The following is a 27,500-nucleotide window of genomic DNA, read 5'->3' on the forward strand; positions in this document are numbered from 1 at the left end:
CTTTCTTAGACTTCATCCATGAGTCTAAGGCGTGTAATGCCCGCTTCATCGAGATGGTGGGTTTCATTTTTAGAAAAGACGAGGGCTTCTTCGTCCTAGCACTGGAAAAGAGCGAGCGCGGAGAAGGAGGAGCAGCAGGAGTCAACTCGTCTCCATACTCCTCAAGAAGCAGGGTAGTCAAAACCTTATAGTTGGACAAACCCTCTCTTCCATGATCTTCATCATCCGAGTTTTCCTCCAACTCGGGATATATCTGAGTCTCCGTTCTCCTTCTCGAACTTTCCTCTTCTGGAGGAGACAAACTCCTAATAGGAGAGGGGCTAAGGGAATGATACTCTTCCTTTTTTCCCGTTTTTAAAAAGACTTGGAAGGCGTCACAAGCTCCGGCTTCTCTTGAACTTTAGAAGACGCCTTGTATGACGCTTCCCGTTCTCCGAGCGTCATGGCTGACGTCTCTTGCTGACGTCTTGATGACGCTTCGCGCCTGGAAGACGCTCCGCTCTCTAAAGGCGTCCTACTCGGCGTCACAATATTGGACGGAGCGTCACGTCTAAGATCCGCTTGGAATGACGCTTCACTTCTAAAAGACGTCTTACGTTTCACTGGCTTTACGAAACTCTCGTAAGCCCCCGTTCTAGCTCTCGAACTCGAAGCTTCTGCAAGACGTTTAGCAGTTTCACGTCTGTCTGACGCTTCTCTTCGAGCAGGTGAGAGAGGACGAGACTTCTTAATCGGAAGCGTCACGTCCTTCCGACGGGGCGCTAAAACTCCCACAAGAGATGACAGTTGTTCCTGAACCGCCATAATTATCTTTCTTGACGCTTCTCCACGTCTAGTGCATGACGCCTTTCGTCATCACTCGGGAAGAAGAATGAAGGGGGTACTTCCGCACAAGCGTCAGGTGACGCTGACGCACCTTCGCTTTCTTAATAGCAGACGGAGCGTCATCTGAGAAGCGCTCTGGGCTCGAATCCATGTCGGGCTTCATATGACGCTTCAGCGGTCTCGATAAGTTCGACTCCTTCCACCCTCGTTTAGGTGAGGGAGAGGGAGAGGACGAGAAACACTCGCGAAGGACGCTTTTTTCTATAGCGCCCTTGAGCCGCCTGCCATGAAGCAGAGCTAGCTGAAGGGACGTCTGACCGTTGGGGATTCCCCACGACCTCCTTAAGGCTTTCGACTTTCCTTCTCCTCTGGGCATGGGAGCTTGGAAGAGGTCTAGGCCTGGGAGCGTCGCAGGGACGATCAAACGCCCCCTCCACAACACTGAGAGAACTCACTTCACTGAAATGTTCACTATCACTAGCCTTACCTTTGGAGTCAGCCATCTTGGACTTCATGTCTCTAATAGTAGCTTTCAGATTGGCGATTCCGATGCCGAATCCGAAAAAGCACTCTGAGAATGAGATATATAGGGAGAATCTACATCAGTAGGATTAGAATTATCCGTGAAAGGCTCAATAGGCCTTGAACTCACACCTTTCAGCCGTCTAACTCTATCCCTCTCTAACTTCTTCAAATAAGAAGTCAAAGTCTTCCACTCTTCTGCATTCAATCCCTCGCATTCCTTACAAGTATTAATAGCAGAACACTGAACCCCCCTACATTTACGGCATACAGTGTGAGGATCAACCGAAGCTTCGGTATCCTCACCCTGCAGCTACATTCACACACATTCTCACACTCACATTAGAATCAGACATACTGAGAAAAATCCAAAAGAGTTATTCCAAAAACAGTCCACAGTAGCGAATGCCAAAACAACGATCCAAATACGTCACCAAAAAGCCGAAAAAAACGTTGATCAAAGGTTGAAAAATGAATCTAAGTCAGGAGGTAATAACAACAATGTTGATACCACCGGCGACAGAGAAAATATGATAGAAAACGGGGATGGGTTCCTAGTCCTGCCGCCCAGGGCAGGCCGGTAGATCACCTGACCTACCTGTAGCGAGTGGCGCGAAATTTGAATTTCTGTCGGGGACGACGGAGTCTTAGCTATGTATATATCTGACAGGTAAGTGATTGTATGAAAATATTTTTTTCAAAAATCACAGCGCGCTAGTTTTCAAGATTAAGAGTTCATTTTTTGGCTCCTTTTTTTGTCATTGGCTGAAGTTTAGTATGCAACCATCAGAAATGAAGAAAATTATTCATTATCATATATAATAATGCGATATATGATAGCACAAAAACGAAATTTCATATATAATGTATTCAAATCGCGCTGTGCGCAAAACGGTTATAGGTAATAAGTACTTTTTTTCGTTGTAATGTACACTAAATTTCGATCATTTTGGTATAAACACATTGTAAAACGATAAAAGCAACACACAGAAAATATTATCACAAAAAAAATAATGCATGAATTTGTAACGCGCGGACGTAAACAAATATTTTTTTCAAAATTCACCATAAATCTAAATATTGTCCTAGAGACTTCCAATTTCTTTCAAAATGAAGAGAAATGATTGAATATTACTATACTGTAAGAGTATTAGCTTACAATGGCAGTTTTTGACCATATCTGACGAGTTAAAGTTGACCGAATGTCGAATTTTTATATATATATATAGCAATTATTTCGGATAAGAAAAGCTATAACCTTCAAAATATTTTTCGTTTCATTCTACATGAAAATTGCGCACATTTTCAATATATAAAACTCTAGGAAATGCCTAATATGAAACGGAGCAAATATTCCGAGAATGGGACGTACGTATTCGGAGATTTGTGGCGGAGAATCCGCACACGGAGGGAAGGAAAGTTTTTTTTTTTTGTTTTTTTTTAATTCACCATAAATCTAAATATTGTGCTAGAAACTTCAAATTTGTTTCAAAATAAAGATAAATGACTGAATATTACTAGACTGTAAGATTCGACCATTTCGGTAGAGTCAAAGTTGACCGAATGTGGTTTTTTTTCTATTTATCGTGATTTATATGCAAATATTTCAAAAATGAGAAAAGTACACCATCAAATTTTTTTTTTGTAATCTACATGAAATTGCGCACATTTTCACACATAAAACATTATGTAACGTCTAATTAAAATGGTGCAAACATTACCACAATCGCATGTATGATTTTTTCGGAAGAGTTACCGCGCGGACGTAAAGAAAATGTTATTTTTTTTCATGAATTCCCACATAAATCAAAATATTGTGCTAGAGACTTCCAATTTGTTGCAAAATGAAGATAAATGATTGAATATTACTAGAATATATGCGTTTTAGCTTACAATTGCGTTTTTTGACCATTTTGGTAGAGTCAAAGTTGATCGAAGGTTGAAAATTTGTCACTTATCATTTTTTATATGAAAATATTTCAAAATTGATAAAAGCAAACAACCATGGGTTGTTTTTAGTTGTAGTTGTGCATGAAATTGCACACATTTCCATATATAAAACTTTATGTAACGGCTAATTTTTAAAATGGTGCAAACATTACCACAATTGCATGTGTGATTTTTTTCGGAAGAGTTACCGCGCGGACGTAAGGAAAAAGTTTTTTCATAAATTCACCATAAATCGAAATATTGTGCTAGAGACTTCCAATTAGTTGCAAAATTAAGGTAAATGATTGAATATTGCTAAAATATAAGAGTTTTAGCTTACAATTGCGTTTTTCGACCATTTCGGTAGAGTCAAAGTTGACCGAAGGTTGAAATTTTGGCACTTATCGTTATTTATATGAAAATATCTTAAAATTGATAAAAGCTACAATCATGAGTATTTTTTAGTTGTGTTCTACATAAAAATGCACACATTTTCATATATAATACTCCATGTAATGGCTAATTTAAAATGGTACAAAAATTATGTGAAAGTGACGAAATAATTTCCGAGATGTGTCACAGATACTTGTTAGTGCGGCAAGAAAGAAATTCACGCTTGCGCGCCTGCGTAACGATTGTAAACAAAACAACACCTTGATCCGTGAACTCCAAGCATCCCCAAGGCGCATGATTCAAGAGTTTTCGGCTGGTAGGCCTAAAAGTATTTTTCCGCGAATTTAAAAAAAAACTTTTGTATGTCGACGTAAAATACGTCCAGTCGGCACCCGAGAGACAAAAAATGTCGACGTAAAATACGTCCAGTCGGCGTTTAAGGGTTAAAAAACCATGTATAAACATTTTTAGTGGATTTTTCTTGAGTTTTACCTACCAAAATGGCCATTTTATATTGGAATTTACAATGATTTTTTTTTTCTATGTTTGAATTTTCTGTGCACCCTAAGGGTATTCTGGATTTGTCATTTTACTTGGACCAAGGGTGTTCCTTTGTAATCTTTTCCTTGTTTGAAGCTGTACCAAGGAGATCGAGTGACGTGCCAATAGTCATCAACTGTGCCACAGTTTTTTTTATCATGGGGCCCAGGGATACTCAAATTTCAAGTTCACTAATCATAAAATATTGGAGAAAAAAAAAATTAATCTTGAAAAGATATCATTGGCTTTACGTGAAGTTAAATCTTCCACCAATGGCACAAGTGAGAAATGACTCCCAAATGTCTGCATCCCTACCCTACCACAAAAGGGGATAGCATAACACGATTAGTATGGCTGAAGTGTAAGCAAAACCCACTTGCTAGGACTAAGAGTATTACGATAATACAATTATCCCCATCTTAATCACATCTTGGGCAAACTGGACAGAATGCTAAGAGCTCTATTCCTAGAACCAGGTCCCCCGGGAATCTGTGGTCCAGCTCCGCAGAATAGTTCCGCCTGAAAACACAGGTCTGAACATTGTCTGGTAGATGATGGATCTACACCACAGTTCTCACTATTTTAGCTTCAGATTTAACTTCACAATAAGCTATATGTTTTCTATTTATAGATTTGGAAAATTTTGACAAAAATGGAAAAATCCACAAACATTAACTGAAAAACTGTAATGTTATATATGAGACTCTTAGGTTCGAGCCTATGAAGAAATTCCTGAGGTTTGAGAGCCCCCCCCTTATTAATGATGGGTTTTATAGTTCTTAGAGATAGTAAGCAATCAATGACAGCAATGGATATATTCTAGTTAAAGGTGTACTGTCTGTATTTTATTTCTCTTTTACATAAGTGAGCAGGATGCCAAAATATTTCAAAATTTATATTAGTTTCCTTATGATTTATGAAATTAAAACTTTGGACTATAGCTCACCACTAGGACAATAATTCTGAAGAACTTTTTTTTGTATGGACCTGATTTTCACAAGCTTCTCTTGGACTTCTATTGAACAAGGATAAAAATACTCAACAGCAACTATATGATTCTATACCTATTCTTCTTTTTGAGTCCTGTGTATAGTTCCTCCTAACAATATTCTATTCATTGTTGTATAAATGACTGGCTTTAGAAGCATAAAAATACTGCCTAGCATACTGTATACTGTGTACTGTACTTAACAAAAATAGAAAAGAACCTACCTGTGATAATACCATTAAGAGTATATTCACTTTCTGCTGTATTTCCCAAGAAATCTGATACTCCAACTACAACCAGACCAGCAATGACAGACAAGATACCAATCCAGTGGTAGTAACGGAGCTTGCGACCAAGAAATGCCACAGACAGAAGGCCAGTAAATACAAATTACAGCACTAAAATGAAAAATATATATTTTTTGAAAAAATTACACAGTATGTAATACAACAAAAGCCACATAATCAAATTTACTCTACAGTAAATTCTATTCATTAAAAATTTCATAGGATAAATTTTAATTACAAAAAGTGACTATATGAGAAAGAGACATCCCTGGTGAATGTCATAAGCAAGAATATAATTCCATGACCTCTAAAACCCCACTGCACATGCTGAGATTAGCAGGGTGTGGAACCCATGGTAATTGGCATTTAAGGTGATGAATGATTATTTATAAATCAGGTTGTCAAGCCAAGTACTGGGGCCCTTAAGACAGTAAAAAGGAGGAGCTCGAGGTCCTGAAAAGCAAGGAAATCGAGTATAAAGATCTTAAGGTAGAACAGGGAGCAAACACACAGTTGCACAAAGAAGTAAGAGTTTGGACAGCATGACTGATGAAAGGGGCAAGCAGGAATGGAGGTGCAGCAAGCACCTTTTACTGATGCCTACAGTGTGCCACATGAGGTTGCACCGACAGCACTTTCCCTTAACTATAGGGATTGCATTTAAATGTTAAGAAGATTATGAGTCTGTATTTTTTAAATAAAAGCAAAAACTCATCTATGTAACTTACATCCAACATTTCAAAAGCTTTTCAAAATGGCACAAATTAATTCTCTTTATTTGGAACTTATGTCTACCAACTGAGAAGAAATACTTTCTACTATGAAGATTTAAAAGCAACCCATCAAAGAGTGTTCTCTAGAGCACTACTAAATTTGAATAATAAAGGACAGGTAACAGTAATATTTACTGTAAGATTTTCTTTTTGATTAAAGATTACGTTTCATACAAAAAAGTAAGTACTATAAACTGGGGAGAATTACATAAACTTGGTTTAAATTCATTTCCATATTAAATACTTAGGTTATTATCTGCAAAATACAAACCTCTCAACATCTGAAATGAACTGGCATATGTCAAGGTCAAGCCCAGATACATGGTTGATGTGGCTAACATGTCACACATAGCTGGAACGAAGAATATATACTTGGGAAACTGACCAGCCTGTGAAAAAAATACACACTTTCAAACCCAACATTCAATGAACTTGTCAGTGAAAGTATCTTAAGTACAGAGTAAAATATCCAAATGCTGATTTAATCATCTAAACCTATTAATTAGCTTATATAGGGTACAATATTGTCACAAAATCAACAACTACAAAACTTAAAACCAGATACCATATTAAGTAAACATTTTTTCTGGGATAAGATTCAAACCAATTGTACAGTTTAATTATGTTCCAGGCTCAAGAGTAATAAAACAAACATATATCAATCTGTAACCCAGTTAACGGCAGATTTTGTGTGAACATCTTGATTAAATCTAAAGCTCTGGTACCATCCAGAGCTAATACCTACACTCTTGAGTTGTGCAGCACACTCGAGCAATTTTTAAAGGTCCCTTGGGACGGCCCTCTCCTAAGTAATGGCTAAGGAAATGACATTTTCATGATAAAATGAAGTTTTATATACTTACCACACAATTACATTGCTTACAGTTTCACTTGCCAGCAGCTTAAAAATTAAAAAAATTGCAGCAGCACTAGTATCGGCGTAGGTAACTAGCCCGCCCACTTTCAGGGTAAGAGGAACAACTTCAGCAGGGATTTCAATTGTTTTCACCTTTTTCCCATATGAGGGGAGGAAGGAGGGCTTTGATTTGTAATTACTACTTGGTAATTACATAAAAACTTAATTTTATAATAAAAATATTTTTATAATACAATAAGGTTTTGTATATACTTACCCAGAAATCATATGGCTATTAGCTTCCACATATAGCAGCCAAATTCAAATTTTCTGGGTAGTGCTCCAATTGCTCAGTGTAGGCAAAACATACTAGGATTGAATTAGCTAAACACTTCATTCTGTTTTATGCATATGTCCATCAGACGGGAGGCGGGTGGGCTCCGATCATATAATTACTGGATATGTACAAAATGACATTTTTAACCAATTTGTATTTTTCATAGCTAACAAACTGAGGTAATTAAACATTAGGATAATACTAGCGCCCCAAGCTGGAAACCGGTAAAATTAATAACAAACTTGTGAGATCCTGGGACTATTGGCATCTATACCAGGTCACGGGTATAGATGCCAATAGTCCCACTCTTTTCCTATTATTGAGAGGAGTGTGTTGCTACTGAAAAGTATCCTACACTCTAGATTATCTTTACAGTATGGCTGTCCCCCTCACCTGCATCTAGTCCGTTCCAGCTCATGATGGTACTCTCCTCCATACTGCCCGTAGGTAAAGGAGTAGTTAGAAAAGTAGCAAAGAAGAAAGACTGGTCATCTCATTCACTCTACTTTCATACCTTCATCTTAGACTAGACACAAACTGACCTGCCAGGGGTACTGGATGAGCTATACCACCTGCTGGGCAGCCACCACATGGACCCAAGGAAAAAGTGTCCAAGGATCTATCATCAGAGCATGATCACGGCAGTGGGTTGGAGAGACTGTAGGTGCTGTCAAGATCTACTCAATATATAGCAGGTCAGGTCAGCAGGGGGTCAACCGCTAGCTGCATTTTCATTGGCCGGTGGCGCAATGCGCTTCCTGCCATTGGTTGAAGGAAGTTTTTGCTTCAAGACACTTCTCATCGTTGAAGGTTGCGCTGTTGCAGCCTGGCAGACCGTTGAGGCTGGGGCATGGCTTCCCTGGGCGTTCTGTCACGACGGCTCGCGATGTCATTGGCTGCTGGGCTGCTAGTCTCATCTGGTATTCTCTCTTTGATTATTTTTCTCAAAGCATCTTCGTGGATGCTTTGAGAAAAATAATCAAAGAGAATGTGACCCCTACCGAAGCCGACAAGGAACTCGAACTTGTAATTTATTAGCAAAATCAACGTACCCGGGACCTTATTATGAAGAACAACCCGACCCCCCCAGCAAGAGACCTCTTGAAACAGTCGAATGTAGTCTACCAATTCTTATGCCCATCCATGGATGTCCCGGCTCTTACGTTGGTATGACTTCTATGAACTGTCTAAGAGGATTTCCTGCCACGTACAAGAAGGAGCGATTTAAAAACCATATCATGACAGCACACCAGGAAGCTATCTCCCGCAACGGTATTATCAAGAATATCAAGATACGTAATAGGGAGGGCTCCTGACCAGCGACGCTTGCGACTGCTCGAGACACTCCTCATACAGCAAGAGAAGCTCTCATTGAATAAGACGCAGGAAGTGCTTTTCCTCCCCACCAACTTAAGGAGACCTATGTGTATAAATAATACAAGTAATACCAGACCGAGCGACACCCCCGATCAAAGAATACCAGATGAGACTAGCAGCCCAGCAGCCAATGACATCGCGAGCCGTCGTGACACAACGCCCAGGGAAGCCATGCCCCAGTCTCGACGGTCTGCCAGGCTGCAACAGCGCAACGTTCAATGGTGGGAGCGCATTGCGCCACCGGCCAATGAAAACACAGCTAGCGGTTGACCCCCTGCTGACCTGCCGTTATATATTGAGTAGATCTTGACAGCACCTACAGTCTACTTCGACCCACTGCCGTGATCATGCTCAGATGATACTGAGAGAAACGTTGACCACTAGATTAACATATATTTTGACCTATATGTTCATTTACTGTGACAAATAAATAAATTTGTAACCATTATCCCTGAAATTGACTCCTCCTGATGAGTAATATCGGCGCAATACTCGCCAGTTGTAGTAGCAGAGAGAAAGCTATTATTAGAAAAATAGAGAAGACTATTTACAAGTTGAATGCAGTGGATGCAGCAATATCTTTCAATAATAATAATAATAATAATAATAATAATAATAATAATAATAATTTTATATCAACAAGTTGTTTTTGCATTATAGTACCAAAGCCAATAAGACTTTAGTAATGTAAAAACACTGCTTTTATTCTCATGAATTCAGATGTATGTATTTTCAAATAACGTAACCTTCTAAAAAACTATATACGTATTTATATCACCAAGTAGTTTTCATATTAGTCTCAAAGCAAATTCGACTCTAACATAACAGAATATTTACGAATAACTGACTACTCAGAAATCATAACCTATAAGAATTATCAGGAATTGAAAGTGCAGTAGAGCCCCGGATCATGACGCTAATCTGTCCCAGAAGGAGCGTCGAAATTGATTATTTCGAGATCTGAATCAAGTTTTCCCATAAGAAAAAACTGAAAATGGATTAATCCGTTCCTGACCACCAGTTATTACCCTAACCTTGCCTTTTAATACAATAAATTACATGTAAATTACAACTAAATAAGTTAAGAGTTAAATAAATTATCATTTTTAAAAACATATATTTCTAATTTTAAATACAATATACAGTATAAAGAAAACTGGCCTATTTCCAACCAATTGTTGACCGAGAGCCAATAGGCTACCTAGGTAACTAGTAAGTAGAATGTAGGAGTAGGGGGTAGGACATTAAAAAAAAAAAAACGTCGTTGCTAACATAATCAAACAATTGAAAAAGCAAGTCTTAATTATTACAGTAAATTAATAAACTATTACCTATATTGCATGCTTTTTATTTTTTGAGCAGAAAAATTATTTCCTAGGTAATATGTTTTGGATATTTGATGGAGATAACCTTCATATAACTTTTTTCAATTTATTAGTTTTCTATTATAAAATATCACTACTTGCCCCCCAGGCAACATCGGTGCAACTCGTATGAATTGTATAATATAGTAATTTATTATGTAAATACATCTTCATTATGACTTATCTACTGCTAAACATAGAATGAACTAGCAATTCTCTGGTATAAAAATCTTTTTGTTTATTATCATAAAACTTCATTTTAAAAAACAAATGTGGACACACTTCTACACTAAATATCTTTTCAGTACAAATATATTCTGATAGATGCAAACAGTCCCTTCACGATAAGATAAAACGCTTTTATGAAAGTAGACATAATGCATAAATTCTTACAAATGGTTTCCTCTGAAAACCGCAAATAAAAATTAATTTCTTTTAAAACCAGCTACTAAAAATTTATTTCTTTTGAAAGCACTATGCACAGAATAGTTAACTTTTCTAAATAATGTTTTATGCAGTATAAAAAGTGTTACATGTGAAATTTTTGGAAGCAGTTTGTTCTGGGAGTGAAACAAATTCACTCTACATTTGCAGCAGAAAACCTTGCATATTCCTGTACATCCTGGGTACTTGCATTGCCCCTTTTTCTCTGCAAACTCAGGAAAATAGCCAATCATGTCAGTTCTTATTGGATTGGCTGTTATTTTTGCTGTGAGCCCTTTTTAGCTTTTGCTCTGTACAGGTCATCTACATTCACTGATGGCCTTCCCCTTTTAGGTCCACGAACCTTTCCTTTCAGTAGTAAGCAATCTAATACTTCCAGCTTGAACTTCAGAAGGGGAAGTTTATCTTTTTTTCTGGAGTACCACTCAGATCAAAGTCTCTGATGTAAAGAAGCTATGCTTGTATTAGCATCACATAAAAAAAAATGCCAGAGAAATTTGTGGTACAATTTTTTGGACCTCAGACCAATTCTGTATAGGCCTAACAGGGAATCAAGGAGGTCCACCCCACCCATGAATTTATTATATATCATGATAATTGAGGGACATGCTATTCTACATAGTCCTTGTTATTTTTACTATCCTCATTATGAATAACATACCAGTAAACTTTTCAAACTCATCCATTGTCAAATTCAGTGGTTTGTTAGGATCATTTTGCATTGCATATATGTTTGACTCATCAACTAATAATTTTTCCATGGTATTGTCAAGTAATTCTTCAAAATATTTTATAGGACTCCTCACACTACCATCACCAACAAAAACTTGTCCTATAAAATCTGTCTAAAGAATCTACATCTTCTGACTTTTTTGTCTTCCAAACAGGTTTTCTGCTTTTCTTCCCTTTAGTACAGGTGCTTGGATAATCCTCCTCTTCAGTTTCTTCATCTTCTTCTGTTTCATCCTCTGAAATCTGGATTTCCAAATCTTTTTCAGGTTCATTTTCATCATTATCATTTTCACTCTCCAAATTTTCATCTTCAGATTCACCTTGTTTACCTGCCTCATAACCATGATCATAAAAAGATGAAGGATTCATATTTGATATCTGTGGGTGAAAAATTCACAGTACTAGGCTAGAGAAATGTGCCTAACATTTTTTGTAACACACCATAATATAGAGATGCATATAGATTAGATTAGATTATAAAAGATTTTGGAGGCACATAAGCAAGCGCCGGAGCCGAGGGGCATTCAGCGCTAGAGATTTGGCATATATGCCCCCTTTGAATCAAGAATACTGCACTTTAGGTGAAAGATGTTACTTCAAAGACACACACTTACTACACTGCAAATGCACAATGTTGCTTCAACGTTACAAGCATAATACACCATAGTGCATATGCCTCAAAGACAAGCTGGACTGGCCTCAAGTGAATAATAGGTGAATAATAACACTAACTACCAAAAACTGGCATCTGACTATTTTACATATTTTGTAAATTCCTGTAACACTGTAACCCCATATCATTCTAATTCATACTATAATTTTAGAAATAATTAGGAAGATCCTTGTAACATGGATATAACCTCTCAAATGTGCATAATGTGGCTTCAGAGCAACAAACAAACATCACTCTAAAGCATGTCAATTAAGATTTCAGAAAATGCTAATGAAGTCATCATTGTAATTATACATGATTACTTTATACACTGTGATTTTTGGATGAACATATATGCTTATGTATGGGAGTGACAGACCTTTGTTTTTGGTTAGAATCTAATAAGCTAAGGGAGGTAAAAAAAAACCACAGTTGTCCTTGCTGAGGGATGGGTGGGACTGAAATAATGATGAAAATGGAAGGTGTCATAGAAAATGTTATGGCAAGGAGTAACTCAAGCAAATTTCAATGTGTTAATTCAAAACAACATTGATCTATCCATTATTTTTTAGTGTAAACCTTAGTCAACATTATGCCATATAGGGTTAAAATTAAACCCAATTCATATTTGTTATCAAAAACTTACGAAAAATTGCATACATTAAGTCGGCAGGCTGTGGCATGAAGGATGTAAACAGACCATAGTGCAGCCCTGGTGGCTTATAGCGGGACTATGGTAGTAAACAAACCATATCGTCACTATAAGCCTAGAAACGTTTACATTTGGTATTAATTCATGGTAAATCTTATACAGAGTCGACTGTAATACTGCATACAAAATCACTTTAAAATTATCTTTCAGTAAATGTTATCATACTAACAGTTTTGTTTTCATAAATATCATTACAAAAAAGGTGCGTCTTCTACGACAGCAAATTTTTGTCAAATATCAGGGCTGGTTTCAAGCTTATTGGACTTTGAAAATAAATATGGTTCATGGTACATATATATGTACATATAAAAGAATCTTCTTAATTTCTATAATTACTATACCATTGGATACCAGCATCTCTTGAGTTTAATTTCAGGCTAACCTCTTCTTTACGAGGACGCTTGCAAACCAAGCATACAGATTGCATTCGTTACCGCGTACACGTTACATATGTAAACTGGTGTCACTACCAAATCTTATATGTAAACATTGATGTATTTTTACAGTAGACATAAAACAATCATCTTAATTTCTATAACTACTACGTTTACCATAGCGGCTTCTCTGATTTAAGCTAAGGCTAACCTGCTCTTTACCAGCAAGCTTAACAAAGCTTAAAGATTGCGTTTGCTACCGAACTGCACACGTTACGTATGTAACAGTGGTTTCATTACCAAATTTCACATGTAAACGTTGACGTATTTTTACAGTAGACATAAAAGAATCTACTTAATTTCTATAATAATTACTACGTATACCATAGCGGCTTCTGAGTTAAGCTAAGGCTAACCTCTTCTTTACTGGCAAGCTTAAAAAGCTTAGATTGCGTTCGCTCCTGAACCGCATGTTACGTATGTAACAGTGGTTTCACTACCAAATCTCACACGTAAACATTGACATATTACAGTAGACATAAAATCATCAGCTTAATTTCTTAATTACTACGCACATATAGTATACCATAGTGGCTTCTCTGAGTTAAGCTATGGCTAACCTCCTCTTTACTAGCAAGCTTAACAAAGCTTAAAGATTGCATTCACTACCGAACCGCACATGTAACCTACGTACGTAACATTGCCTTCACTCCAAACCTAACACTTAAATACGTATTGCATTTGCTACTGAAATGCGTGCCTCATGTGTGAGCATTGTTTTTAGACTAGGTCTACGCCTAAAAAAGCAAGCAAGGGTGCTTGATTAAATCTTTTTTTCCCTCATCACTTTCATATAGAGGAGAACAGATGAAATTTAAGGTTTATTTTGGAGTTGGGAATGGTGAAAAACATTTTGAAGAAGGAAAACGTGAGATGCCATGGAAACACTTTTCCATTATTTCAGAGATTAACAATATCCAAATGTTTGAACATAGATAGCCAGCAGTAGTGTTTTTTATCTCATGATACACCTGGCAGCAATGAACAACCTCCACTACAGGTTGTTTTGCTCTAAATCCTTCAAAGCACATTCTAAAGAGGTCTTTGTGCACTGTACCTCGTACCTTGCATTTAAGAAGGGGTAAAGAAGTGTAGGAGTTTTGAGGGAGAGAGGAAGCTTGAATTGGGCACTCAGTTCCCAGCACCGGCCCTGGACAACATTAACAGGATTACTATTGTAGCCTACATACGCAATTAATAAATACTTGAAAAATGTGTGAAAATTACTTCAAATATAACATCTTGATATCTACTGAAAAATAAAAAAATAAAATAAAAAGGAAAACAAACAAACCAGTCTCTACTCAAGAAGAAAAACATACGTACTTATTACTGATCATTATCATGCCACTGAAACACCATTTTTCTTTAACAGATCCCATAAACAATGAATAAATTCTTGAAAATTGTGTGAAAATCACTTCAGACATAATTAAAATTTTGATGACTACTGAAAAAATAAAACTTAAAAAAGGAAAAAAATCAGACTTTATTCATGAAGAAAAAACATTATTCACACTTTACTGACCGTTTGTTATGCCACTGTGGGTATTTATACACAAAATTTAACATTCCTTAGTTGGGTTCAAACTTAGCAATCAACTCATTTGTTAGTGCTGGCTTTTTGAGGCAATTTCACTATGAAGATACATATATTCACTATAGCTGTGTATGAAATTGAGGAATTTTCTGCAGTTATTTAAAATTTAGTGAAAATACATTCTAAAATTGTACTAGAACCCTAAGTATGACAGAATTTATGCTAAGCTCCAATTCTTGGGTCAAATTATGCTAAAAAACATGAAATTATGCTACATTTGGTAACACTGGATGACGCTAACTAGCAGCGACAGGCGGAAACAGTTTTGTTTACAAACATCATATGGTCTGGGGGTCAGAGTCCGGATTTTTGTTTGAACACAGATACAAAGTTTATTGGAAATTTAGTGGCGAAATCCGATTATGGCGACGTTCTAAAATGGTCGTGAGCCGGGGCTCTACTGTATGTATAATCAAAATCAGTAACCAACTACGTGCCCGCTCACTGGCTCGAGTGGCCTGTGCTCCAGTCCTCCAAGTGAGCTGGAGGCTAGTAGTTAAGATGTGAAATGTTCACAATTGCGTGACACCAGGAAAATATTTCTGTACGTCAAAGCCATGTGAGCCTTCTCTCCCAAAACCCCACGTAACCAAACACTAACAACATTATCTCCTTACTATTTTTCAACCTCCACACTTTCAGTCCCTGCAAACAAAAGTGATGAGTGTCGCAGGCTCGATAAACAAAACAAAATATGTTGGCCTAATGCAAACAGTTGGCCTAAAAGAATGTCTTAACAGTCACAAATTACTGTAAGGTATCTATATTTACCAATAGCTTGTAACTATAACAGCCTATGGCTGGTAAACAAAATCCCAAAAGAAAGGCATAACCTAAGGGAATGATGCAACCTTCATGACTTACTTTCAAATGGCAACTTGCATGTAGCCTAATCCTGGTAAGTAGATAATAAATGCAAAGATTTTGAGATACCAGAATGGAATAACATTCAAGAATTATTTCAAGGTAATTATTTATCGGTGTCTTGCTAATAGTCTATGGCCGGCAAACAAAATCTAAAAACAAAAGTTCGGCCTAAAGGAATTATGTAAAATCAAGATTACTTAAGGTAATTATTAACCGATGACCTGTGCATAGCATAAGCCCGGTAAGTAAAAAATATATGCAAAAGTATTTGGCCTAATTGAATGGTGTTACATTCAAGAACTATTCCCAGAGAATACAAATATCTGGCTTGATGATAATCTGAATTAAACAAACAAAGAACAACACTCATCCTACTCGAAGGCTATGAATGCGTTTCAGTGGTTGTGTAACACTACCCAAATCCGGTGACATAACCAGAAAATAAGAATAGGCTGCTGTAAGTACTTGGTGTTTAGTTAAGCGCAGCAGAAAACAGAATGCAGTGCTTAGCTAATTAGTCGTTCCTAGTATTGATGTTGGGGAACAGCATTGTATACCTACACTGAGCAATTGAAGCTCTACTCGTGAAATTTGAATTGGGTTGCCATACGCAGAAACTAAAAGTAATATCATTTCTGGGTAAGTATGTACAAAAATGTCATTTTTATATATGTAACTTACCAAGTAAGTTACATATATACATGAATCCCAAATTGACATACAGGTGGGATATGAGTACCCTCTATCCCAAAACATTATAATGGTAATGAGTTGGAGAACAGAAAATGATACCATTGGTACAACGCTTGATGTTCCTTACCTAAGAGAAGTGCTACAGGTAGAGGTAGACACTGCCTCTAGACAATACTCAACTCATCTTATCTATGTAGGGTGAGGCTAATTGGCTAGATGCACCTCTACAACAGTGGGGCTTTGCAGCAAGCATGAACCCAGTGACTACCAAACATACAAGTAGTCAGTTGCCCCTGCCTTGGGCATATAACTGACAAACCAAACGACCAGTATTCATAAGACTAGAACCTAGGCTAGACATACTGGTTGATAACCTGTCCTCTCATTTTTGAATAACTCTGATTCTAACACTTCTTGATCTACTGACTGAACCCCTAAACCCATCTTTGACTGACACTACAACTGAACCTTTGTGCATAAAAATAAAGAGAATGCTGGTCGTGTTTAAGGGCACTCATCCTATGCTTGCAGGACGTGTAGCATTGATGAGTTCCAACATCTCCAGCAGTTGAAGGCTTGGTCGTTGAAGCTGTAGATGAAATGGAAGCAGAGGCGCTAGCAGATGACGACATCTTCATGCCTCTTATCCATAGCGAGTCCAAAGTAGTCAAAATTGGGAGAGATGTTCCAAAATCCAGTGTAATTCCAGGAGAAAGACATTAAAAACATGCCAAAGTAGTAATCTGTTATCCAAAAGCAAAAAATCTTTGAGTGGGGGTTGGCCTAAAAGGACCAAATGTTTGCCTAATGTGAGATTACCTCCGCACAGCACGGGCCAAACTTCGGCGGCCCCTAGCGGCTGGTATATGCAGCAGCGTTGCCAATGGGACCTCAGGTAACTCGTTTGACTAGATTGGTAGCACTGACAATTAAAATTGCCCACTTTGTGAGTAAACTCTTTAGGGATATAGTTTGTTTGGTCTGGTCAGTGACCAGGACTAATTCGGGTGTTCAGGTAGTGTATTGCAATATGTAAAGTAATATAAAGTCAAAGAGAGGAAAAAGTTATTGAGAAGTCCTACCTCTTGACTACTTGGTGACATTTCAACTTGTTCCTGCCTCTGTCGTCGAGTAATACAACGTAGAACATAAAACGTCACCATACCTTTACAAGAAAAAGGAACAATAAAATGTAATGTAATAAATAATAATATAAGTTTACAAGAATGTCTTACCTCCTTCAACAATAAAAAGAGAATGTTCATTAACATAAGTTAAGACATAGTTTACTGGACAACTGTGAGATTGCTTATGCAATATAACCTTGATCAGTGACTTGGACATAGGAAAGTAATGAGTCTGAACTTGTTCAAACTAACTTTGGCATTATGTACTTGACTTTTGTATAAGGACTAATTGCAAAGAACTGCTGTATTACATCAAATAAAAGGAGACAATACGTCAACAAACCCAAGCTGTAAATACATAAAATGCAAAATAAATGACATTTAAAACAAAAAAGGATTTTGGCTAATAACTAATAAAATTCATGAAACTTTACAAGGAATACTAAGAAAATTATTTTACTTACATAATATTTCACCTAAGAACATGCCATCTGCTTGAAAGAACGGATGATTGAAACTGTCCTCTTCACCATTTTTGTGACTTGCTTTCATCGTGTCTGCCCATCTGAAACATAATACTGTTTGAGCACCCTTTACAGTTTTAATGAGGTAAAAAATTATAGTATGGGAAGAAAACAGTATATATGCAAAAAATAAATAGCTTTTAATGCTGTCATTCTACAACAAGGTTTTCCATAAATATCTTACAAGATTTTAATGTCAACATATATTAAAGAAAATTATATTTTTTCATAGATACAAACCCATTTACAAATTAATCTTTAGTCCACCTTTCACAATGAGGGCAATACTTGAATCCAAAGGAATAATTTTATCATAATCATAAAGTACTTTAACCACACCACAGAATTAAAATGCTTGTCTCAATAGTCTAGCTCAAGTGATGAGTAATAGTAGTTAACTGTCTGGGTGTTGCCACCACTGCTGAAATACTTATACCTCACGATTCATCAAAAATAACCCATTTAATTATTTCAGCAAAACTGGATTAATAATATCATTTGTATCTAAGAAACAATGCATCTTTACAAAATACAAGATACAAGCCAAACCCTTTATTTCAGACATCATACTTAAGAAAAAAATAATGACCATGACTGCTACAAGATATTTTAAATTTGTCACTTGTAACATTCTATGTAATTTAATATATATTTGATTCTTTCATACATGAGTTGAATCTATGATACTATGGACAATTGCATAAAAAACCATAAAACCAACTGAAAACAAAAAAAACCATCTGCACATTCAGGCTAAGACTCCGAACATCATTACTTCTGCAAAAACAATTACTGCTGAGCAGAATGAACCCTACCAGAAGCTACAAAAATGCATGACTTAACACCAAGCCCAAAGTATTATGTAGAAAAAGAGAGAGAATCAAATTTGGTTACCCTGATAAGATTTGTAAGTGAAAAATACTGCATGACAATTATTCTCTTTGGGTAAAAAATTGGGGTGTACACCAGCCAATAACTAAACTGTAAAGATGCATAATTCTTTTCCTGGAGAACAGGTTTTAAAATAACACATAAATCTCAAAAAGGGATTACTACAGTAGAGTAGGCATGAAGCCAACTGAAAGGTGACCATGCGAAATATTCTACAAACAAAGGCTTGGAATAGCCAACTCTCATTAAATGCAGCAACAGAGCCATGTAATGCCACTAATAAACAAGTAGATTAACAAATGAACTGGCACCCTATTACAAGAAAGCAAGTGACAGTATCATATACACAAATTAGGTCAAGTAAAAACACTTTATAATGAAATCATCTTTTCTGCTCTATAACACCAACCTGCCTTTATCCTTACCCTGAAGTTTATTCTGATAAAAGATAATTGAGAGCAGCACGGATACCTTACATCATATCTGCTTACCAGTTTTTTCTTATCAAACCAAAATACCTGCCTTGTCTAATCTCACTTCTAATAAACCTAGAAGCTGCTGTTGGCCATCTTCTTAGAAATGCCAAAGTACCATAAGTACAGCGTTCTTCCTACTCATCATGAGGGTCTCAAATACCTGGATTGTTAATAATCATTGAATTTTCAATAGAAATTTCATATACAGTATTACATACATCATTTTTAGATACCAAGATTGGCTTCCAATAAGAACGCAGTACATTTAGCATCTTTAGCTAGCAAATGTGCAAAACCAAACCTTCTTAAAACAAAGTAATGTCTTTTTCTATGGCTGATAAAATGGAGGCTACAAATCACAGCTAAATGCAACATATCCTAAAGCATACCCAGGAAAAATGCATATGCAAACCTTCAGCTTTACAATGAAGTCCACATGCATCACACCCAAAAGGGGCTTGAAAGGCACCTTCGTGAGACTGCAAAATAAGGGACATCTCAATTAGGAGGCCAAAGTTCCCAGGGAGAGTAAGACTGCTTGAAACTTCTCATTAGAATAAACAACTCCCTCTTTCAGCTTGAAAACCTGAAACAAGGCTCAGTGATAGTCTTTTACTGTCTCAGTGAAGGTAGATGTACTCATCTGCAATCACCTGAGCAGATGCTCTGACCTGAGAGCCCTTCTAACCAACACCGATCACAGATGGCCCACTTTCCTTAGTACATGTTTGCTGAGGATCGATAAAGGCACACGAACATATCCTTTGCAGACCTGCTGAAAAGATCTTCTTGCAGGAGCTGCTGGATGACTTCCAAGTGTGAAGCTGCAATGGTGTGGACAGCTTGTGGTACTTATGAATGTGGGTTAATACAGGGGCAGCTCTCTAGGTGCTTCAACCAGCAGTTGGCAGATCAAGATACTACTCGGCTTGTGGCCAACAAGGATCCACCAAAGTTATCTGAAGACCTAGAGTAATGAATACTTGGTAGATCACCCTGCAACAGAGTAAATGTGTATATGTACAGGTTGTCCCAGGGCATTAAAAAGCATCTTCCATCACTACTCAAGGGTCTGGGAGGAACTGGGTAACAGAAAATTGGATGCTTTCTGTTCAGCCAGATTGACAAGGCAAGTAGCTCACCACATAAGTACAGCAGGGGCTTCAGAGGAAGCGACAAAAGACAGCAGCTGAGGAATGTCCTTAGAGGACAAGGAGGAACGGGAGAATGTCTCTAGTTCATTAGTAAAACAAAAGTGTAGAGCAAAAATTTGTTAAAAAATATTATCCAGGCAAAACTGTTATAAACCATGTTATAAATCTGTTGAATGAGAATGCTATCTCTTACTTTAAGAGCAATTTAAAATGCAGGAAAAAACAAAGGTCACTGGACAGGTTTCCAGTGAGAGAGAGAGAGAGTGAATCTCCAAAAGAAACAGTAGATGATGCCTGCCATTTTTATGGAAGGGAGACTCCCCTTCCAAAGGACATCTCTTCACTTTTCCCACTACCTATCACATACCACCAACTCTCCCAATTACGTACAGGTAAAGTGAGATCTAATTTTTTTGGTTTCATCTATTTATTTTTATTTTATTTTATAAAATGCTTCATGGTAGAACTGTGAAATTTGAAATAAATTTTTTCATTGTTGCAGTTTTGGAAGTCTGAAAAGGATTAATCTAATAACCATTATTTATGAGAAAATTCACTTGGTTCAAGTTGTGTACTGGGAAAGGCAGCTGAATATTTACATACAAAACAAACTAAATGAAGAATAAAGAAAAGCAAACTGAGCCAACAAAGCTCCATAAAGAACAATGGCAAAAATGTAAGCATCTAAATAAAAATTACTTACTGAAAGTAAGTGAACCCTCTGAATGCAGAAATCACAACAATACCAAAACAAGTGAGCAGATAATAATGACCAAATATGTGAAGAAAAATAAATAAATTGAACTTTACAATAAGGGAAAGCTGCTCAGATAATCCTCAGAAGCACATCATCACATCAACTTGAAAGATGTATTAGTAATGATGCCTTACCTAGCAGGTCAGAGGAATGTGTGCTAGGCATGTACAAAGAATTTTTTAAGTTTTTGTCTTTGAAGACCCACCAAGTGGCATGACTAAAAATTGATTATGGAATATGGGTTCTTATGATTACATGGGAATTCAACAGAAAATTTGAAATCCACTTGAGAAAGTGCATGTGTCAACTTTTCTTGTGTCCAAGTTAAGGATTCTGGGCATGTTACAAATGCAATACATGAAAAAATAAAACAAAGTCATCCACAAAGACATTTCTGAATCCTGTAGGCAAAGTTTTGAAGAATCCACAGACAGGAATATAAAAGGTAGTCATTTACTTCAGAGTGAAACAAGGCTGTGACTCAAATTTGTACTCCTAGTTGACCTGTTTTTATATACAGTGTAATCATAACAAACATCATGAACATATCTGATGAATTAATTCAAGCATTGAAAGATACAGTATATTTTCTAATGCTGCAGTTATAATTATCAACAATAGGACCTCTTCAATTTAGAGGTCTATAGAGGAATTATATAATTTATACACAATATAATACAGGAGGTGAAAACTCTAACAGCTGGTACTTCATATTAAGATACAAGAAATTCCTCAAAATATCTTGGGTAACATGAATCCCAAACATTCTGTATCAAACATAATTACCTAATTATAACTTACAGCAATGCTAAAGCAAAGGCAAAATGTTTAAAAACAGGGAACTATTCAATAGCTACACTCCCTAGTTTGGATGATATCAAGGGTAATAAATGTAAAGTTATCTTATTAAACAATGAAATTTTATAACCAGGCGAAAAGACCTATTAACTGAAGAGCAAAGATCTGTACATACTATAAAGAAAAACAAAGGTAACATCATATAACACATTTTAGTAAAGAACGTTGCAAAAGACTACTTCTCAAAAGCATTTGACAACTATCACAAAGTCACAGTAGTACTTACTTGGTTGATAATGTATTTATGGAACCCGTAAAAACCATCAAAAATGCTATCATTAATTGTTTTTGTGTCCACGCCATCTTTGAAAATATAAGTACGTATATCGGAACAAAATAACTGCTGAGAGTCTGGCAAGTATCCAAGTAAATACAGTTCCTTTCAGGGCAAGGCCTACAAACTACTAATGGTAGGGAGAGAAAAAGTGACCGCAAACACCCTACTGACTCATCCCAGTGGTACTTGACTTGTAAGTACCTGGGGACAGTATAAGAGTCCATGATTACAAAACAATCTTTATCATTTTAATCTCAAGGCAGCATGGTAATGAAATGATGCTTTATCTACATTTGTTAATGACATTAAATTTCCATCAGATTAACTCTTATGTAATTCCAATAGCCTTCATTCAATATTTTGCTATTGCTAATAACTTTGGATATAGACATTATCAATTACATATAATAACTTTAATTCATGAAAGGAACCACTAAGAACCCAAGCTACATTCAAGACTAAATATAATGCGCTTGCAAAAAAAATACGCTTGCAAAAAAAATACAAGTCCATACACAGGTCTGCAGAAAGCTTCATGCAACATGGCGCTGCTTAGTTAAGAAAATCAAAACACCTCAGAGCCAATTTACTTAGGAATTAAACATAACTAATCTATTCAAGAAAAGCACAAAACAGAACAAATACAGTACGTCACTGACATAAGGCACAGAAAGCCTGGAAGGGTAAACTAACCTGAACATCCTAGGGCTAAACAACTGATATAATAATGCACAGCTAGGGTAGAAATGTGTACAGAATAGTAATAAATGAAAATCTATAAACACTGCCAAAGATCCATGCACCACATGAATATTATTCTCTGAAGTCACACAGGACGGACGATCTAGCACAAATAAAGAAGTTAAAAAGAAAAGAGGAATTCACATTGCACTATTGTACACTGTATATAAAATACACTATTCCTATAAATGCACTTATTCACAATTTTGTGAACTTGATTGCTAAGTCCATTACATACTTGCTGAACATCTGTTGCAAATTGGAGAAAATGTTTTGAACAAAACAAAATGGACATTGCCATTCAAAGAAAATTTTCCAAAAAACCAAATGCCCACATATGACTCATTTTAACTATAATAAATAACAAAGAACAGTGGAATAAAGGATAAATAAAAAAAAGATAACATACAATTCAGCATGAAGCTCAAATACATAATGACTTATTGGAGAAGCATAAATGTTACATTGCATAACGTGCCTCTTTTAAAACTCAAAATGGGTGGATGGATCAATGTTATCATGAGTATCCACAAGACTGTCAATAAAAAAAAACAATTCCACAGATTTGCAGACAAGAAATAAATTATATATGGCACCTAAAAAGAATAAGGGGCTGAGGCTCTTCAAAAAGAGAGCACACATCAATCAACACCACAGGTGATAGCATTTCCCTACTTAGGTATACACAATTATTTCATAGTCAAAGTGTATAGGCTAGCCTATATCTGATGATGTTAGACCATAATTTACATCGTTAACAGAAAATCAACACAATTAGCAATTTCCCTTCTAGAGATAAAGATCACTGAGCAACATCCAAACAGAAAGGCAACTCTACTATCTCTGTAATCAAAGGAAGTCTTACAAACAATACTAAGCTCAAAAGATGCAGAGGTCAAGCCTAAAGCATAAGCAATGTGTTATCATCTTTGTATCAAAGCATGCATAAGCTACCCTACATTCAGAAGATATTCATGGTCAATGACACCAAGATAAAACAAGGTCCTGCATATTACTCCTGATAAAAAAAAAAAATTAGCTAATAAAAGTACCAACTGGGTATATCCATATAGCCTATGGTAGAAGAAATGGCAAAAAATAGTGAAAACCTTTTAAGAACAGGGAGGAAAAGCCCATCTCGGCCAAATCAAGCAATGATGCTCTAGGTTGAGTCAGGTTAAGATCCATTACATTTTTATGGCCATTTTTAGCAAAAACATACATATGCCCATTACCCAGTAACTAGGTAAAGATAAATGGTTAACTGGCTTGAAAATCTGCACTCTACTTTTAATATAGGCTAGGTAGGATACGTCGAACTTCGACTCGTCGAATGTTTAGTCACACATAAAGCCCGTGTCTTTTATTATGGGTTTAGGGAAGGATAGATTGTTAAATTTAAGTTTGAACGTATATATTTAACCTAGTATATGCTTAAGGTTCTGGCGGAATTGCCCTACTTCCATGCGGTCTTGGCATGGGACAAATCATGTGACGATTTGCTCTAACAATGAAGGTCATTGTCTGGCAAGCCAAGTCATAGCTAGCATCCAAGGTGACAAAAATGGCCATGGTGAAGGACTGCAATGGCCTTTCCATCACGTGACCCTTGGTTCAACCCTGCAACATCCTTGCATGACCAAAAGATATCTAGGATAGCCATCATACTCTAGCTCACTGCCTAGATAAGCATTACCTAGCTACACAATAACATACGCCTTCCTAGATAGACCATTCACTCTATCGTATTCATTCATCACTTACTTTGTAGAAAGGGTATTAATCGACCCCGTAAGGACCATTATAAATGCCAAAATCAGCTGTTTTGTGGTCCAGGCCATCTTGACAGGTAGAAAATGACGACAAGACGCAGAGGGACTACGAGTTCACTGTTGACAAGTTCACAACTTTCTGTCAGACACCCACCACCGTTGTCGTTCTGCTGCTTCTTCTTCTTCTCGATCTAGGAAATGGGCACCGAGGACTGTGTCCTCGCCTCTCTTTCGGCCAACAATAGTGACTCATCATGAAGATCTCGTGACCTTTATCTTCAGGAATTTTGCTTTACTCTACAATCTCCCATACAAATAAAAGAAAAGGGGTCAGCTTATAATGAACATGTTTCAAATCTGTTTTTTACAAGAAAAGCCGAGAGCTGCATGATACTTATTTTTCTTTTTCTTTATTTGAAGATGGCATATTACGTCATTGCAATTCTGGGTAGCAGTAGGTTTCATGCGAACAAAGGGGATTGACTAAGTAGAAAATGGCATACCGAAATAACAGTATAAAGCAAGTCCATCAAGTTAAGCTAAAAACGAAGGTCGGAAAGAGGTATAAAGGATACTAAAAGTGTCATGCAAAAGATCAAAGACTTACTTCTGCTATAATTATGAAGATTATTTTTTCATTAAGAAGAAAAAACACAGGTGTTTATTAACTATCACACCCAAATATTTTCTCTATCTTATATATATATATATATCTATATATATATATATCTATTATATATATATATATATATATATATATATATATATCTGATTGTCCACCTGTTCCAACTACTTTTTGCGTTAATATGAATTGAATGTTAGGCAAGAATAAACACTACAACAAAATATGAGTGAAAAAAATAGGTAAAGACTACATAACCGTCTCAACTGCAACGGACTAAATGAGACAATAAATTCATAGAAAATAATGAAGAGCAAAATTGTTGATCTTTGCGAGGTAAGAATGAAGAATCTGTTTTGTTAACGGAGGTAAGTTACTAACGAGAAAAATGTTAAGTCTATCATACGAAATGATAAAAAAGTCACTGTAATCATATTCAGCGATTTAAGAGAGTACATAAAGGCAGTATTATAGTTATGGCAGATTAATTTAATGCCATTCTATATATATAGATATATATATATATATATATATATATATAATATATATAATATACAGTCCTATCATTTTCCTGTTAGTTATATATAATATATATATATATATATATATATATATATATATATATATATATATATATATATAATAGGCCTATCATTTTCCTGTGGATATATACACAATGACTATAATGACCCAAATTAAACTGAGGTCATCTGTAAGTAAATACTTTTCTTAACAAGAACATAGAATAAGAATACGAAATACAAATTTAGTACCATTTTGTGGTTGCGTAGTTACCGATGAAGGACTATTAGATTTAAAAAGATTTTCATACCTTCCCTTGTTTTGCCATGCTTTTTACCAAATCAGTTTTCTCGGGACTGGCTATGCAAGGACAGGTTGTACTTAAACTTTTTACTCTGTATTTCGGTATGTTTACCTTCATCAACTCCTTTAAGGTAAAACCATATACAGTATATATATATATATATATATATATATATATATATATATATATATCTCATACGTCTTCAACCACGGAAAGGAGTTGCTTCCTCTCTTCGCTTTTAGCAAGTGGTGTTGAGGTAAGGTCGGTGGTCGCGAGCTTAACACTCAGAGATTTTAAGAGGCTTCAGTACCAAAACGCGCTTGACATTTCTTGGCTGTCATCCATCCATGGCATTAGCTTTATCTCAAGGCTACATCTTTAAATGCTGGTGCTTATCGTAAAGTTTTTTTTTGTCAAGCAACCTCTCATTTATGACTCAAAATCTCTGCATGGAAACTACTCTTGAACACGTTTTACTCGTGAAAAATAATCTTGTGACTGAGATTCGATTCACGGCGAAATGCTGTCTTATTCAGAGTATATTTTGTATACGATTCTAGCTCCATCATTCCTTATGCATGCTCATGTGATACACTTTATGTAGTACTCCAGAGAAAATGAGACAATGGAATGGTTACAAGGGAAAGTTCTACTATTCGGTTTCGCCACCCAAATGGGCAACTCTGGAACACTTTTTATTTAGCATTTAAATGAATAAAATTTACCCTTTCAAAGTGCTCCCGAGGGACTCCTTCGAAGGGTGAGGCTGTAGTAGAAAAACACTTCATTAAGACATTTCTTAGTTTCGTCTACTATTATGTGTTAAGTACCTATCATATTAATCTTGGTACGAAAAGTACACGCAAACAAGTTCCTCAGTAAACCACGGGGTATCCTTATCAAAAACATGGGGACCCACAGGATTAGAATTGAACTCAATATTTTCTTGGCTCTTCGTCCACACTGACTCAGAAAACCGTGTACCTATCATCACTTACATGTGACAAGATAACTCAAAAGTTGACCGATCTACCTCAAACGGTAACACTGCCACGGTATGGTACATCTAGATTCTCTATCCTCAGCTGCGGCAAACCAAAGTCGACTAACTACAGTAGACACACATGATTGTGAATGAACGTGCCTGTAT

At 36.3% G+C, this 27,500-nt stretch overlaps 2 protein-coding genes across 2 annotated transcripts in view; both read right to left on the bottom strand.

Moving 5' to 3' along the window:
• The window catches only part of LOC135198493 (uncharacterized), a 73,588-nt gene that overhangs the window by 7,652 nt on the left and 38,436 nt on the right, over positions 1-27,500 (bottom strand). The gene's annotated exons all lie outside the window — the stretch shown is intronic.
• On the bottom strand, positions 5,867-22,501 carry LOC135198862 (solute carrier family 35 member F6-like). Its single transcript, XM_064226835.1, has 5 exons — positions 22,339-22,501; positions 17,917-18,017; positions 17,408-17,490; positions 6,529-6,646; positions 5,867-5,937 (listed from the first exon to the last, which is right to left on the bottom strand). Exons 1-5 carry the CDS (start codon positions 22,413-22,415, stop codon positions 5,867-5,869), a joined length of 450 nt encoding a protein of 149 aa, XP_064082905.1. The 5' UTR covers positions 22,416-22,501.

The sequence above is a fragment of the Macrobrachium nipponense genome, chromosome 22, assembly GCF_015104395.2.
Source record: "Macrobrachium nipponense isolate FS-2020 chromosome 22, ASM1510439v2, whole genome shotgun sequence".
In the NCBI taxonomy this organism is placed as follows: domain Eukaryota; kingdom Metazoa; phylum Arthropoda; class Malacostraca; order Decapoda; family Palaemonidae; genus Macrobrachium; species Macrobrachium nipponense.

Excerpts from the sequence above, each read along its gene's own strand:
- LOC135198862 (XM_064226835.1), bottom strand. The coding sequence starts at position 22,415 with ATGGCGTGGACACAAAAACAATTAATGATAGCATTTTTGATGGTTTTT. Across the intron at positions 6,647-17,407 it reads TGTCACCAAGTAGTCAAGAG|GCTGGTCAGTTTCCCAAGTA; the intron begins GTAGGACTTCTC and ends TTTTTTTCACAG. Across the intron at positions 5,938-6,528 it reads TTCATTTCAGATGTTGAGAG|GACCTCGAGCTCCTCCTTTT; the intron begins GTTTGTATTTTG and ends CTTGCTTTTCAG.